The following is a 13,121-nucleotide window of genomic DNA, read 5'->3' as shown; positions in this document are numbered from 1 at the left end:
TAGGGAGGGACAATTAACACCCACCTTTCTTTTTCATTGTCACTGTTATCCTGTCTGGGTCTCTTGGCCTATTTTACAAAAAAAAAAGGGTTCTAAGCAATGAATAATTCATCTTCACAGCCTGAGATCCCAAAGAAATACAAAACATCCTCCAATGTTTTGCTGAAAAGATAAATTCTCCTTAAAAATATTACTAGATTTATAAGCTTTGATGGGACTAGGAGACACTTCATCATTCCTGTTAGTTTTTGTATGGTGTCTTCAAATGACGTTCCTTAGGAAAGTCGTTTGAACGGCCAAACGCGTGGCAAGCTCACGGGTAACTTACGGGTTGTGTTCAAAGAATTGAAATACTCAATTGGGTCGATTCGTTACCATGATGTTTTTTTAACATTCAGGCGGCTGGAAACAAACAATTGCGAAGATGACACTGACACATCACATTGAGTGAAAAGTCTTTGATGAAAGCAACCTCATCTAAACTCAGATTTCCTCAAGGGTAGGCAAAAAGACTGAATTTCATTAAACAAAGAGCACACAGTATTCTTTTGAGGTTTCCGCCGGATTCTCACAGCCGATTCTCATCTCCCAATGCCTTGGAAATAGACAGGGCACCACCACGTGACTTGGTTCACGCCAGCAAAAAGCAGGATTTAAGTGTAAATCATGGGAGTCTGCGGTGTTTTGGAAGACAGCGTGAAGCCTCAAGAAAGTAATCTCGGATCATTTTTTTTAAAATTCCAGTTCTTCCGCACACGTGAGGAAACGCGAGGCAGTTTGCTCAGCTCTTTCCTCACTGTGTGCGGCGGGCTTAAGCCTATTCTGCTGAAGAATTTGGCGTGTGAGCTTGTAGTGTGTTGTTTTCCCCGACGTTGAGCACTTTCGTACTCAAGGATGCAAGATTCACTAATGGGTCAAAGATTTTCCCCGAACCACAATGGGCATTCATGGCAGGCAAGCGTGTCTGCTGACTTTTGAAATTTGCATACCGAATGGTCCGCTGTGACATTCGAAAAGTTGTGACACATCTGGCTTGAACAAACTCTTCAGAACCTTAAAACAATCTTATTGGCCTTAGCTACCCCTTAATTAATGTAAATAAAATTTCACAAAACATTTGTCATTGAAAGAATAAAGACAAGAACAACAGTTCTGATCAATGCATCACAAATAGTTGGGTTACTTTGAAGCTACGCATATTCGCAAGAATTAATATTATTATCACCATTCTCCAGCAGCTTCTTTTCTCTCCTTGCAGTGTTAACCTTCCCATTCCCAAGTGTTGTTAAAGACTTCAGTTTTACAACAGTGTTTTGCGAAGTTCGTTACGCGGGGGCCCGCGAAAGTGCAAGACTTGATTGTCTCCTGTTGCTTGAGTTGTTCGAATGACATACAATGGTTGCAAGCGAACTCAAAATTCGTTCGAATGACAAGAAATATTTTTGCTTTCTCTCGTGGATGACCAGAGCCATTCTCATGGCTACATGTACCTGTTATTTTCGAACAACTGCTTGAGGAAAGCGAACGACTTCCAATTTTATTTTTATGAGTCACTATTACTTAAGAATGACTCCCTACTCCTGAGGACGACTTCCTGTGCTGTTCTCAGGGTGACTTCATGGCTACTTCACAGCTTCTTGCCTCAGAAGACTAGTCGTTAGGAACGCTTTCACCTGAGAGGTCCCATATTTCCACAGCCAATCAATCTAACTGGCATTCATTGCATGGCGTTTCATGTTACACAAAAGATGTTTTTAGGATTAGATGCCAACACATTAACTCAGATGTTACATGATTCTGCAGAAACTGCAGATTGGTTTACCATAAATTCATTATCATTTTCATTGTCATAAGCATACTGCATCACTTTGGTCTTGATCGAAGAAATTTAATTTAAATTAATTTGTTTTTCTGAGGTTGAATTACATTTGTACAAGATTGCAAGAAACAAAATAACCCAGGTACATTTACTACATTGTAAGACATTTTAGTTTGAGCAAAAATCTGCCATGCAACTGACATTTTAGAAAATTCATTTTTGTGGCTGTTTGCAGTTTTTGTTATCACAGTTTATGTTTGTAACACTTGCAACATTTCCATTTACAGTTTTCCAAAAATGATTTTGATACACACAGCAAAGTGTTCTTACTTAATAATCATTATTTTACCTTAATTTAATTTATCAGAAATATTAAGTAGTAAGCAACTTCCCATTGAAAATAACCAGCATGATAAAATGGTTACAATGATGGAAAAATGCCCTCAATTAATCAACACAAACCCTGTAAAGGTGTGATTTTAGAATGTGCTTATTACGGCAAAGGTTTGTTCTTACTGGTGCTGCTTCCAGGACACTGTTTGCCTCTGACTGAACTGGGTCTGTCGCCATTCCCTGTAAGAAAAGAGGTCAGTCAAAGATAGTTAATGTTAAACATCAGGCAACTGCCCTAAGAAAACAGTTGTGCAATTGAAGATGACTAAAATAAATAAGGAAGTAACCATTGCACACTGAGACTAAAAAAGGTCATTAAAAACAGTCTGAACACCGATAGAATTTGTAATATGGTACGAATAAATTAAGCTGAAAAAGCCACCATAAGAAAACTACAGGTAGTAACTTTCAAGCCTACAATAGCAAAGGAATCACATGTGAAAAAACTCAGTTGTTTTGTTTAGCAAGCATCAAATCAATAATTATTATTGCATTCAACAGTTAAAAGGAGTTTTGCAAGATTCAACATTTACCTTTTCTTGGCGTTAATGATTTAAACAAACCTTTAAAAGAGTGCCATGAACCAATAAATAATGCCTGTATTGAACAGTTCTGTCATATTCCTCTATTTTAAACTTATTGAGAATTCAGAAATGGTGCACTATTCAAGGCTGTTATCATGCAAGAAGCCTAAAACCCCTCAACTCCAAGTTAATTTTATTTCACATTTCAAGGACTTTTCAGTCACCTGATTTGAGGTATGAAAGAAATGTCATTTTATTTATCTATAGAAACAAACTTACACCCTTTTTATAAGAACCATCATTACAAGAACATCCAGGCTGAGAATAACCAAAATTTTAAGAGCATAATTAAGAACATACCAAGGGTGAGAGTCACTTAAGAATGTCTTTATTTTGATCATTTGGTTTTTTTTGGGTTCTTGTGAGCAGTATACATTTAAATAAAGATAAAAAATGTCAAACTGTAGTCTAACAGGACAATTAACTCAAATACTTAAGGACTTGTTTTTAACATTAACAATGTGATTTTCTTATAATTTGCATGACGCACTGAAGAAGAACTCAGTTTGTAGTCAAACTTAGTATACCACACAACTTTAAGACATGTTAATTAAGAACGTTCAGCCTCGGTTTCAAAATTAGATGTTCTTATAAAAAGAGTACTTAAAAAAAGCAAATGCTAGTTTTAACAGTTTTATACCTTGGGTGGCATAGCAGCATAAAACCTAGAACCGCAAAGAAACATTTGATCGTCTGACTCAGTCTTCTCCAAGTTAAGCTTCAAGAGATAAAGGTAAGTTAGTTCAATTTAATTCAAGGAACAATTTAAAACTTTCAGAATTTGAAATAGGATCTGAAGATGATAAATGTTGGGTGGTTTTATAAATTTAATGTAAAAGTCACTAAAAAGATTTTTATTTAGGTCCAAAAAAGCAGTGATCTTGTGAAAATAAAAATGTCATCCATTGTGACAGTAACCAGCAGCATTCAAGTTTATTAATTTCACTTTCATTACCAAAAACAGATGCATTGTTTTATGACGAATATAGATTAAAATTAACAAGAGATAACTGTAATGTAACTAGACAACAACACTACATGTAAATGACCTAAATGTATGAATGGGAAGAGAAATTCAGGGAAGGCTTGATAAAGTGTCAACATTATTGTAGACATTGAAGTTAAGTTCCTTCACTGAACAGCCACCATTGTAGCACAATTTATTATCCACAACTCACAATAATAACGTAAACCAGCATGCGCTGTATTTCTCCGCTTCCTGTGCAATGTATAGCATACCTAACAGTCTCAGTCTAACACTTAGAACTGTTTGTCAACTTACCAAAATTAATTTGGGAGCTGTTAAAGAAATTCAATAAAAATTAACAACCAGTTGCCTAGTAAATAAAAATACACCAAATAAGTTTCAAGAACTCTATTTTACTTGTTGCTTTTAAACTTCTTGATTATTTTTGAAACCCAAAGACTGTTAAAAAAGGCCACGGCTGGGAAGATGTTTATATTTTGCAATAAACATCCAAAATCATGGCTTAAAAAGCCCTTGTTTTTTAAAAATATGATTAAGAAAAAAATGTGCAAAAAATTATGAATTAGGCAAAACAAAATTCTTCAATAATTTTAAAATCCTACTGACAGATCAGAGTCGACAGAGGATTCATTCCTTTGATTATTGATTATTTTGGATGATCCTGAAAATTCAGGAGAGTGAATGTTGCTATGTCTATCAAAAGAGTAGGGCCACTTTAAGGGAAATTGCCAGTCAAAATAGACAGCAAATTTGAATGCCTTCAAAAACAGAGAATCACCTGTTCCTATAAATTGTACTGTTTCTTCACATACATGCAATTATTGGCTTGAGATGATGTATGCGGAAAATTGGGTCACGCACACATAAACCAAAACAAATGTAAGAATTTCCTACAAATAAAAACCATACAAGCTTTATCTTCACGTAAGTGCACAAAAGTTTATTAGGAAACTACAAAGACTATTTCTTTTAAATTTTGGTACTGTGGATACACTTATACTTTTTGGTCTCAGATCATAAAAAACTGTGCATTACCGCAACTTTGTTCATTTTTTGGTTGATTTGATCCTTATCCTTTCTGTCCTGTCATAGGGAACTAAAAGCACTTAGTCTAAGAACATTTACAAGTAGACGACATCTTTAAAAAGGCCTCTCAGGTGGAGTTTGTGACAATTATACAAGACCGAAATGAATTCCCAAAGAAAGCTTTCAAAAAGTGAAGGTGCTGCAGTGGGCTTCGGTTGTACTTTAAATACATGTAGACATGGATGGATCATACACGCCAGCAGCAACATGTATTTTCACCAAATTTAAGAATTGAAACAGATTATATATTAACAATTACTGGCTTTTTCATTGTCTCTTTGACAATGTATCACTTTATGAAAATCTAACTTTAGCTTGCCATCTCATTTACAAGGATTGCTAACAAGTCAAAATTCAGCATTGTACATATCCCTTGCTTTTTTTGGGACCATATATTTTTAATTTGTTAAAAAATTGTAATTTCAACCTAGCTCCCATCAATGTCTAGCAGCTCAATTGAAAGCATGTAAAAGAAGGACGCTACCTCGAATCATTCCCAATGTCCATGCCACTTACCTATTGATTTAAACTCTTAAAACTACTATTTGATTTTCCACTGGCAACATAAAAGGATTACTTAAGGGCATAGTACATCACAGTATGTTACTATTCTCAATTTTACTACATGAATACCTTACCATGAGGAAAACATGTCCATCCGTTTACAAAAATTGAAAAACAACCTTCAAAGCTGACCAGCAGCAACAAAAAGTTTGTTTATTCTTGTTGTTTAACAGGAAAAGTCAACTGCCAATAAGGAGATTGGTAAAAACAACAGCTGAATATGCTCATAAAAGCTAACTCAATAAGTACATTGATGGGAGGACAAACTCTGAAACTAACTTCATTATTTATGTTACTCAAAAGCTGAAATTAAGTCTCTCTACTCTTACGTGATGAAAGCAAGTTATGGCAGGACTTCCTGACAGCTATTTCATTTGAGACAACAAATTAATGTTCAGGTGCCATGGCTGGACAAACTTTCTTTTTTCACAACCTCCAGTTCAGACATCATAGGATGTGACATCGAAAGGAAATTAAAGCATATGCAAAATAACTTACAAGTGCACTCCTTGTTTACTGTTCAAGCCAGGTTGAAGCGAAACCGTGAATTCTAAATAAGTTTCATACATCTTCGTTCTTTCACAAAAGAAAAACATACAAAAGTGAATTCTTTTTTTTTTTTTTTACAAGACTTCTTCCCAATGGTGCTAATTTTTTAAGGCGGAATCAAAAAACACTTGTGGTTACGTGGGTCAATGCATAGGTGCTAATATTTTGCAATGGCAATTACACATTGTAAATGATTCAATTGCCCCGATCTTTGAATTAACTTTAAAGATTGAATGAAGTAAAATCGTGCATAGCTTACACTGAAACTGACAGCAAAATGGATTAAGAGACGCTGTAGTTAAACATCTTTAGTGTAAAAAACTCACAACGATGTCTTTTCCCAAGAGAAGATCTAATTCACCACAGAATAAATACACTCAAAGTATAAAATAAATGACAGGGGGCGCAATGTGGTCGATTCTCGACGTGTTAAAAAACGGGAGGACGGAAAGCAAAAATTACCGCACGCAGGGAAAAATCTCGCAGCTTGTTAGCTCAATGTCCTTTGTTCCGTTTATTGTTTTATTTATTATTTTAATTTTCCATAAACATTTTCATTTGATTGGAACAATAGTAAACGGCGATCACAATTGTTTTCCCTTTGTGTGGGGACGTTCTCTCTTAATTTTATGGCAATTATGGTAATTTCACAGGATGTAAATTCGACTACATGTTTGAACTGTGGTCAAAGCTTGTTCCGAAATGGACCACAACCATAGTCATAACAGTTTGACAAAGGAACTGTATAGTTTGATTTTATTTAAAAGATATAACAGGCATATTTGCTCTGACGATTACACAACAAAAAAAAGAATGTTAGTTTCATCGATTCTAGCACTTTCATCTAGCAACTTTGCAGCCAAAAGTCGAATTAAGGAAACGGACGTCAGATCAATACCTTAAGGTAAAAAAAAATCCTAACTTGCACGAAAACGATCGTACACGTAACCAGTTTATTAAAAGAACCTTCATCCAGCGTTAACACACTAAACTAAAACAACCAAACGGTGGAAAATAATGACGCCCCGATAATATTTTTCAAGCGGCTTTCGGCTAAAACTTGCCAACAGCTGACAGAAAAGGAAAACATTCTCGGCCACGACAATCACCTTAAGTTTGAAACGAAATGACGAAGAAACAGGTGAATACCCTCCACGAGTAATTTGAATGAACCGTCATGTTTTCAGCCGTGGCAAATTTACGCTGTCCTCGAACACCATAATTTTAATTCTCGTAGCAACCGCAAAGGGAAATGACCACAAACTTGTATTTAAAGGACAAAATCAACAGCAAGTCACGACATCGAATTGACAAATGCAACGACGCTGAAATTATAACGATCAAAGGAAGAGGAAACGCTCTTGCTCCGATACGCGCAAAATTAACTGGTATTGTTTCTTTGATTGCGCGCTTGCGGCAGTACTTGGCGACGAAGAAAACAGCAGTACAGTAACAAACACAGCTGAAATGCGCCTAGCGCTTGTGTCTGCCAGGGTGGGAGCTCGAGCAATACAGCGGGAAAGATGTCTGCATCCCGGTGAAATTATAAACAAACAAAGTCGCATTAATTGGCAGCCCCGTTTACGATGAAAACGCGCTTGGTTGAACGAAGATGTCACTCATGGACACTTTCACACGTGTTTCTGAAGTCACGGCTGTAGCCCCACCGCAGAAAAATAAATATAGCCTACGATCCTTTTATGCAGCTACGAATCGAATAAAGTGCTCAACTTACCTTGAATTCACCATTCACGGCTTGCAATCAAAACTCGCGCTTCAATCGGGGGACTCGTCTTACATCGCATCGAATGAACGGGAGGACTGCACCCTGCAAGAGACGAAAGGTTGCAAATTCATTTCACGTTCACGTAATGGGCTCACAAGCTCGCGAATCAAACCTCCACCCAGCTAAAGCTCACATTTCCGTACCAAGGATGCTATAGGTAGCGCATTCAACCTGTAAGAGTACAAGAAAACGCTCAAGTGTAATAGGAGAACACCAACCGAACGCAAAAGAGCTAGAAACTCCCTCATCAATTTTCACGAGGAAAGATTGGAGGCCTGCAACGTCTCATGGGAAGGACGCTTTTCTTTGAAGTTTTCTTTGGCAATTACGCCAACCAATGGTAGCTTGTTTTAGGCAATTTATGGCAGCCCGATACGGGCAGCAGGCTTAATTAGTTTAATTACTGTGAATTGGTGACACTCGGAGACAATTGAAAGCATCAAACAAACTAAACTGGGAAGTGATGATTCATGTTTCCCATGAAATTGTAAAGCTAACTTGCAATGCGCGTTTACAATCTCCTTGATGCCTAAAAGCATCTTTGAAGAATTCACAAGACCAGTTTAAGATGCCTATTTTGGCTTTACAGCTCAAGTTATTTGTGGTTTTCTAAAACCCAACGTTTCGTTCAAGTCATAACAAGCGCCGACTCAATTTAAAAATTGCCCCTGGCAACAACAAACGACCACTTGTCTCTGACAATCGATTTCTAGCACATGTTACAAAAAATTCACGAAATATCTGCAAGCGCTGTTACTCTCACTTTGTGTGTCAAAAAGTCACGCTAAAACCGCTGTTATGTGTTGGATCCATCCAGAAAACTGACGCGAGGGTTGCAACGAAAAAGGTTTTGTCCTCGGGGTCGAAAGGGCGATCGCTATCACAATGCAAGCAGGGCGAATAAACAAACATTGAATGGATTGAATGAGACCATATGAAAGAAAAACACTTCTTGCAATTTGACAGAAGTGTTATCTCAATTTTATCATCACCAGACAGCTCTTTCCATTGCGATACTGAATTTGCGTCCTTTTCAGCCGGCTTTCTCTTGTGAAGTACATCTGGGATTGGTTTAATCAACGAACAATTTTCGCTGCTCTTGAGCCCAGATGGACTTAACTTCTATTGCTTTTTGCTTGTGATTTTACCGCCCGCGAGGCTTCAGGAAATGACTTGCGTGTTCATATTTTTTCTCAGACTGTTTGGGAAAATTGCCAGTCTCTTCGGGCTTTTGAAAGGGACACCGCTCATCTGTAATTGGACTGTTGGCGAGTGAATGACAGTTTATCCACCGGAGTTGAAAGCTGCTTGACGGATTACGAAATCCCGCGCTGCCAAATACCACTTGTTATGACTTTATAAGAACGAGATTTCCGGTCTGTTACCTCTAATTATGCTGCTCGATCTGGGGAAGAGAAATATTAACAAGGGGCCTTCAGTGTTTCAATGTCCCTCTCTAATCATGTTTTGAAACTTGCTTCTTTCATTTTCCGACAAACTGTTTCGATCATCAATGTCATGCTCTTTTTATTTTAAGAATTTCGAATAATTATTCCTTAGTTTTATATTTCTTGCAGCCGTTTTGAACAGAAAAAAAAAATGTTTTAATTAATCGCCACCCTTGTTGCAAATATCGAATAACAGTTTATTCAGTCATAGGGAACCCTAAATTTGCGACGCCTTTAGGACAATTGATCAAAAAAGTCATTTTACGTGGAGATTATTCGCATGATTATTGCTATCTATCAGAGCACACCAGGTAAAATTACTTCTACAAAATTCGGGAAAAACTATAACTTTGAGCTGAAGAGTCCCAAAGATGATTCCTTCATGTTTACCCGTGTTTACGTTTTTTTGCTGTTTTGCTAACTCTTGAAGTCACACAAAAGTCTAACCGTGCTAACCAAACAAATTTAACGAGATAAGTTAATCTGTCAAAAAGGCTTCCGCAAACCGCAAATGTGTATTTTTAACCACTAACGTGGTGTACAACTGATTATTTCCTAGATTCTCTCTAACGTTCAATTGAGAAAAACTTGTCATCTTCACATCCATCAACTAAATAATTGTGGCTAAAGGCAAGAAGTGTTGAGAAAATCTTCCTCAGTATTAGGTGGCCGACGATAAAATGGTTTAGTCTTTGTTTTTCCAGCAAGGCGTAGGTCTCTTATTTAGTGACCTTTCAAGTCTTTTGATGAACAAATTAGCCTAAAAAACAAATAAGTTCATTATTAATGCCTTCTTAAGGCAGTTAGAGGAACGCTAAGCAAAACAAAGCTTGCCGCCATTCAATGATGCTTGACCCTGCCAGTGACCCAGCTTGCATAAACGTCAGCTTTATTGCACGTCTTAGCGGTTTTGTTTGTAAACACCGCCTCACCAAGTTTGCAGGGCAAACAAAAAAAAAGCAGATGAAGCAAAAGCAGATGGTTACGCAATTTATGTGCAATCAGATGTTGATGGGGGGAGTGCACCAATACTTGGGAAATGCCAAAAAGTCTTACAACCAAGTACACCCTAAAAAATTTCATTCCTCACTTCGTTTTGTTCGGTAAGTTTCCATTTCTAGTTGCTCTTAACCTATTTCAGAAAAATATGTTAGTGTCCGGCAAGTAAAAAGAAAGAAGTTGAAGCTTGGCAACGGCTATTCCCAACAGTGTCCTGTTATCCCCGGCCCTGCAAAGTGACTATTCTTCCATAGGAGCTATTCCTGTTATTGTTGATTTGCGCCCAAACCCCTGCATGATGCTTTTAATCTGTTCCTTTTATATGACTACTAATCTAAGCTATAAGTAATCTCCGTGGAACCTTTCGTACCAATTCTAGACGAATCGTTTCTGGGAATTGGAGCAATGATGATCGGGATTTTTCCACCACCTTCCCGAATGAGTTCTTATCTGAGGTCATCAAGTGAAACAGATTAAACCTTTTACTGGGTGACCGAAGAAATAATTCGTCCATTTCCCCCAGAAAAAGAGACTTGCTGGATGGATGACGAGCGCAGCTTCGTGTTTTCCGCCTTCAATGTCAGTTGTTCTTATGTAATTGAAAGCACTAATTTTCCACGTGCGTTTCAAATATGGTCCTCGCATGGTGAAAGTCTTGACATTTCAGGTTTAGTTCCAAGGTTCGTTTTCACTTTTACGGTACTGAGAATTTACTCGCGTGCAAAAAACTTTTTTTTCAACAAGAAATCGCAATGAAAAGGAAACACTTTTGCATCACAGAGCTCGTTCCGGTCCAACCGTGAGAACATATGCGTCAAGAAACGTTTACCTGAAAACAGAAAAAAACAGTCTTGTTTTTTTTGCTGATAATCAAGGAGAGAAAGTACATATATACCGAAAAGCGGAAGCAGAGGGGTAAATTGTGCTGTAACTGAACTTGCACTCACTTGAAAGACCAGTCAGTAACCGTTTTAGAGTTTTGAGCCCCATTCAAACCGTCGATCCACTGAGTAGTTATATTTTCAAACCTTAATTAAGCAGTTTTCTGCACAAACAACATTAATTCCACGTACCAGTGGGTGCTTGGATCAATGTGTAATAATTTTTTTTTTGATTTAATTTATTTCTTGGTGAATGGTCTCTTTAAAATTTTTCATAAGAATTATCACTTCACTCGACAGTTTCAGGCCTAAGCACGGTTGAAATTCAAACTAAACACTGGAAGAAATCCGACCATCGATCAAAACTCAGACTATCCTTTTTTCACGTGATCTTCTTCCCGCCACACATAATACGTAATTACTGGGTTGCCATACACAGTCAGAATCTGCATTTCATTTCTCCGTTTTACTTTTTTCCGTGTCATGAAAAGTCTTGCCTGTCACTCCCCTGCTTAGTGGTGTATTTGTGCATAGAGTCTTCTGTGCGTACTTTGTTAGGTTTGAGGGGGCTGAGGTAATGCGTAGATTTCTCTGGTGCACACAGGAGAACGTTTAATTAACCTGCAATGGCGTCGAAAGTCATTGTAATGCAAATGGCGTTTTAGTGGATCTTTAAAGGCCTGGACACACTAGGCGACAAGTCGCTGCGACAAGTTGCTCCATGTGTACTACTTGCAAAACAAGTTGCTGCGATACGACACCTGTTCGGTGCACATGCAGAGCTGATGAGAGGAGAGAAGCAGGTGTTGCCCTTGCCTTCCACAACCAGATTGCCAAGAAACTGCCATCACTTCCTACTGGAACATCAGAGAGAATCATCAGCTTACGCGTACCTGTAGTCAATCAGCGTTTTCTGTGTGTGATCTGTGTCTACGCACCAACCATGTTGTACTCCAATGAGGATAAGGAAGCCTTCTATCAGAGCCTGGGTGAAGTGGTGGACAAAGTACCTAAAGAAGACAAACTCCTCATACTAGGCGACCTTAATGCTAGAGTGGGCAACGACTATACGACCTATGAAGGTGTAATTGGGAAGTTTGGGAAAGGAAAAAAGAACTCCAATGGTGAACTATTGCTAAACTTTTGTACTCAACATGAGTTGAGTATTACCAACACCTTTTTCTTTCAACCAGAGAAGAATTACTTCACATGGAAGCACCCAAGATCCAGACATTCCCACTTGCTGGACTATGTTGTCACACGCAAGACCTCCATGTCAGAGGTACTGTCAACAAAGGCCATGAGGGGTGCAGAATGTTCTACTGACCACTACATGGTGCGTTCAAAGCTCAGACTGAAACTGGTTCTTCCGAGACATAAAAACCAGCAAACGCCCCTGCCAAGAAACTAAACGTGAGCAAGCTTAGAAACATAGAACAGCAAGACAGACTGGCCTCCTCCATAACAGCTGCCCTGGATGCAAATGTAGTGGACAGTGATGACGTGGAAGAACTGTGGAAGAGGTTGAAACAAACTGCCTACAACACAGCTGAAGAAGTACTTGGTCATCTAAGAAGAAAATCTCCAGACTGGTTTCAAGATAATGAGAAAGCCATCCAGTGCCTACTTGTGGAAAAGCAGAGAGCATATAACAAGTACCTTCAGGAGAGTACAGCATCCACAGAGGCAGCCTTCAAGAGCGTAAAGTCCAAAGTGCAGAGGGAAATTAGAGCTATGAAGGACAAGTGGTGGAGCAAGGAAGCAGAAGAGCTGCAGGAGATGGCTGATAAGAACGACTCACACGGTCTATTCTGTGGACTGAAGGCCATCTATGGACCCAGAAGCAATTCCGTAGCACCAGTGAGGAATGCTGATGGTAGCCTACTCTTCACCAATATGGACGACATCAAAGCAAGGCGGAAGGAGCATTTCTGCAATCTCCTCAACCAACAAGGCATAGCAGACCCACAAGCTTGCAACATGATTCAGCCAAGAGAAACCAGAGAAGAGCTCTCAACACCCAT

At 38.3% G+C, this 13,121-nt stretch overlaps 1 protein-coding gene across 9 annotated transcripts in view; it reads right to left on the bottom strand.

Moving 5' to 3' along the window:
* Nucleotides 1-8,047, bottom strand: part of LOC137974723 (eyes absent homolog 1-like) — a 31,869-nt gene extending 23,822 nt beyond the window's left edge. For 2 of the 9 annotated variants that reach the window (XM_068821665.1, XM_068821666.1), the window contains exons 1-5: nucleotides 7,913-8,047; nucleotides 7,719-7,811; nucleotides 3,437-3,514; nucleotides 2,336-2,392; nucleotides 25-68 (exon numbers count right to left, since the gene is read on the bottom strand). In XM_068821665.1, the coding sequence (XP_068677766.1) occupies nucleotides 25-68; nucleotides 2,336-2,392; nucleotides 3,437-3,481 (146 nt within the window). In that variant the 5' untranslated portion in view covers nucleotides 3,482-3,514; nucleotides 7,719-7,811; nucleotides 7,913-8,047. Of the gene's footprint in view, nucleotides 1-24; nucleotides 69-2,335; nucleotides 2,393-3,436; nucleotides 3,515-4,078; nucleotides 4,134-7,718; nucleotides 7,812-7,902 lie in introns of all 9 variants that reach the window. The other 7 variants (XM_068821669.1, XM_068821671.1, XM_068821667.1 and 4 more) reach the window with 5 other exon arrangements.
* Between the last annotated feature and the right edge of the window lie 5,074 nt (nucleotides 8,048-13,121).

The sequence above is a fragment of the Montipora foliosa genome, chromosome 11, assembly GCF_036669935.1.
Source record: "Montipora foliosa isolate CH-2021 chromosome 11, ASM3666993v2, whole genome shotgun sequence".
Lineage (NCBI taxonomy): Eukaryota > Metazoa > Cnidaria > Anthozoa > Scleractinia > Acroporidae > Montipora > Montipora foliosa.
The sequence above is the reverse complement of the archived record's forward strand: the minus strand, read 5'-3'. Positions and strand labels throughout refer to the sequence as shown.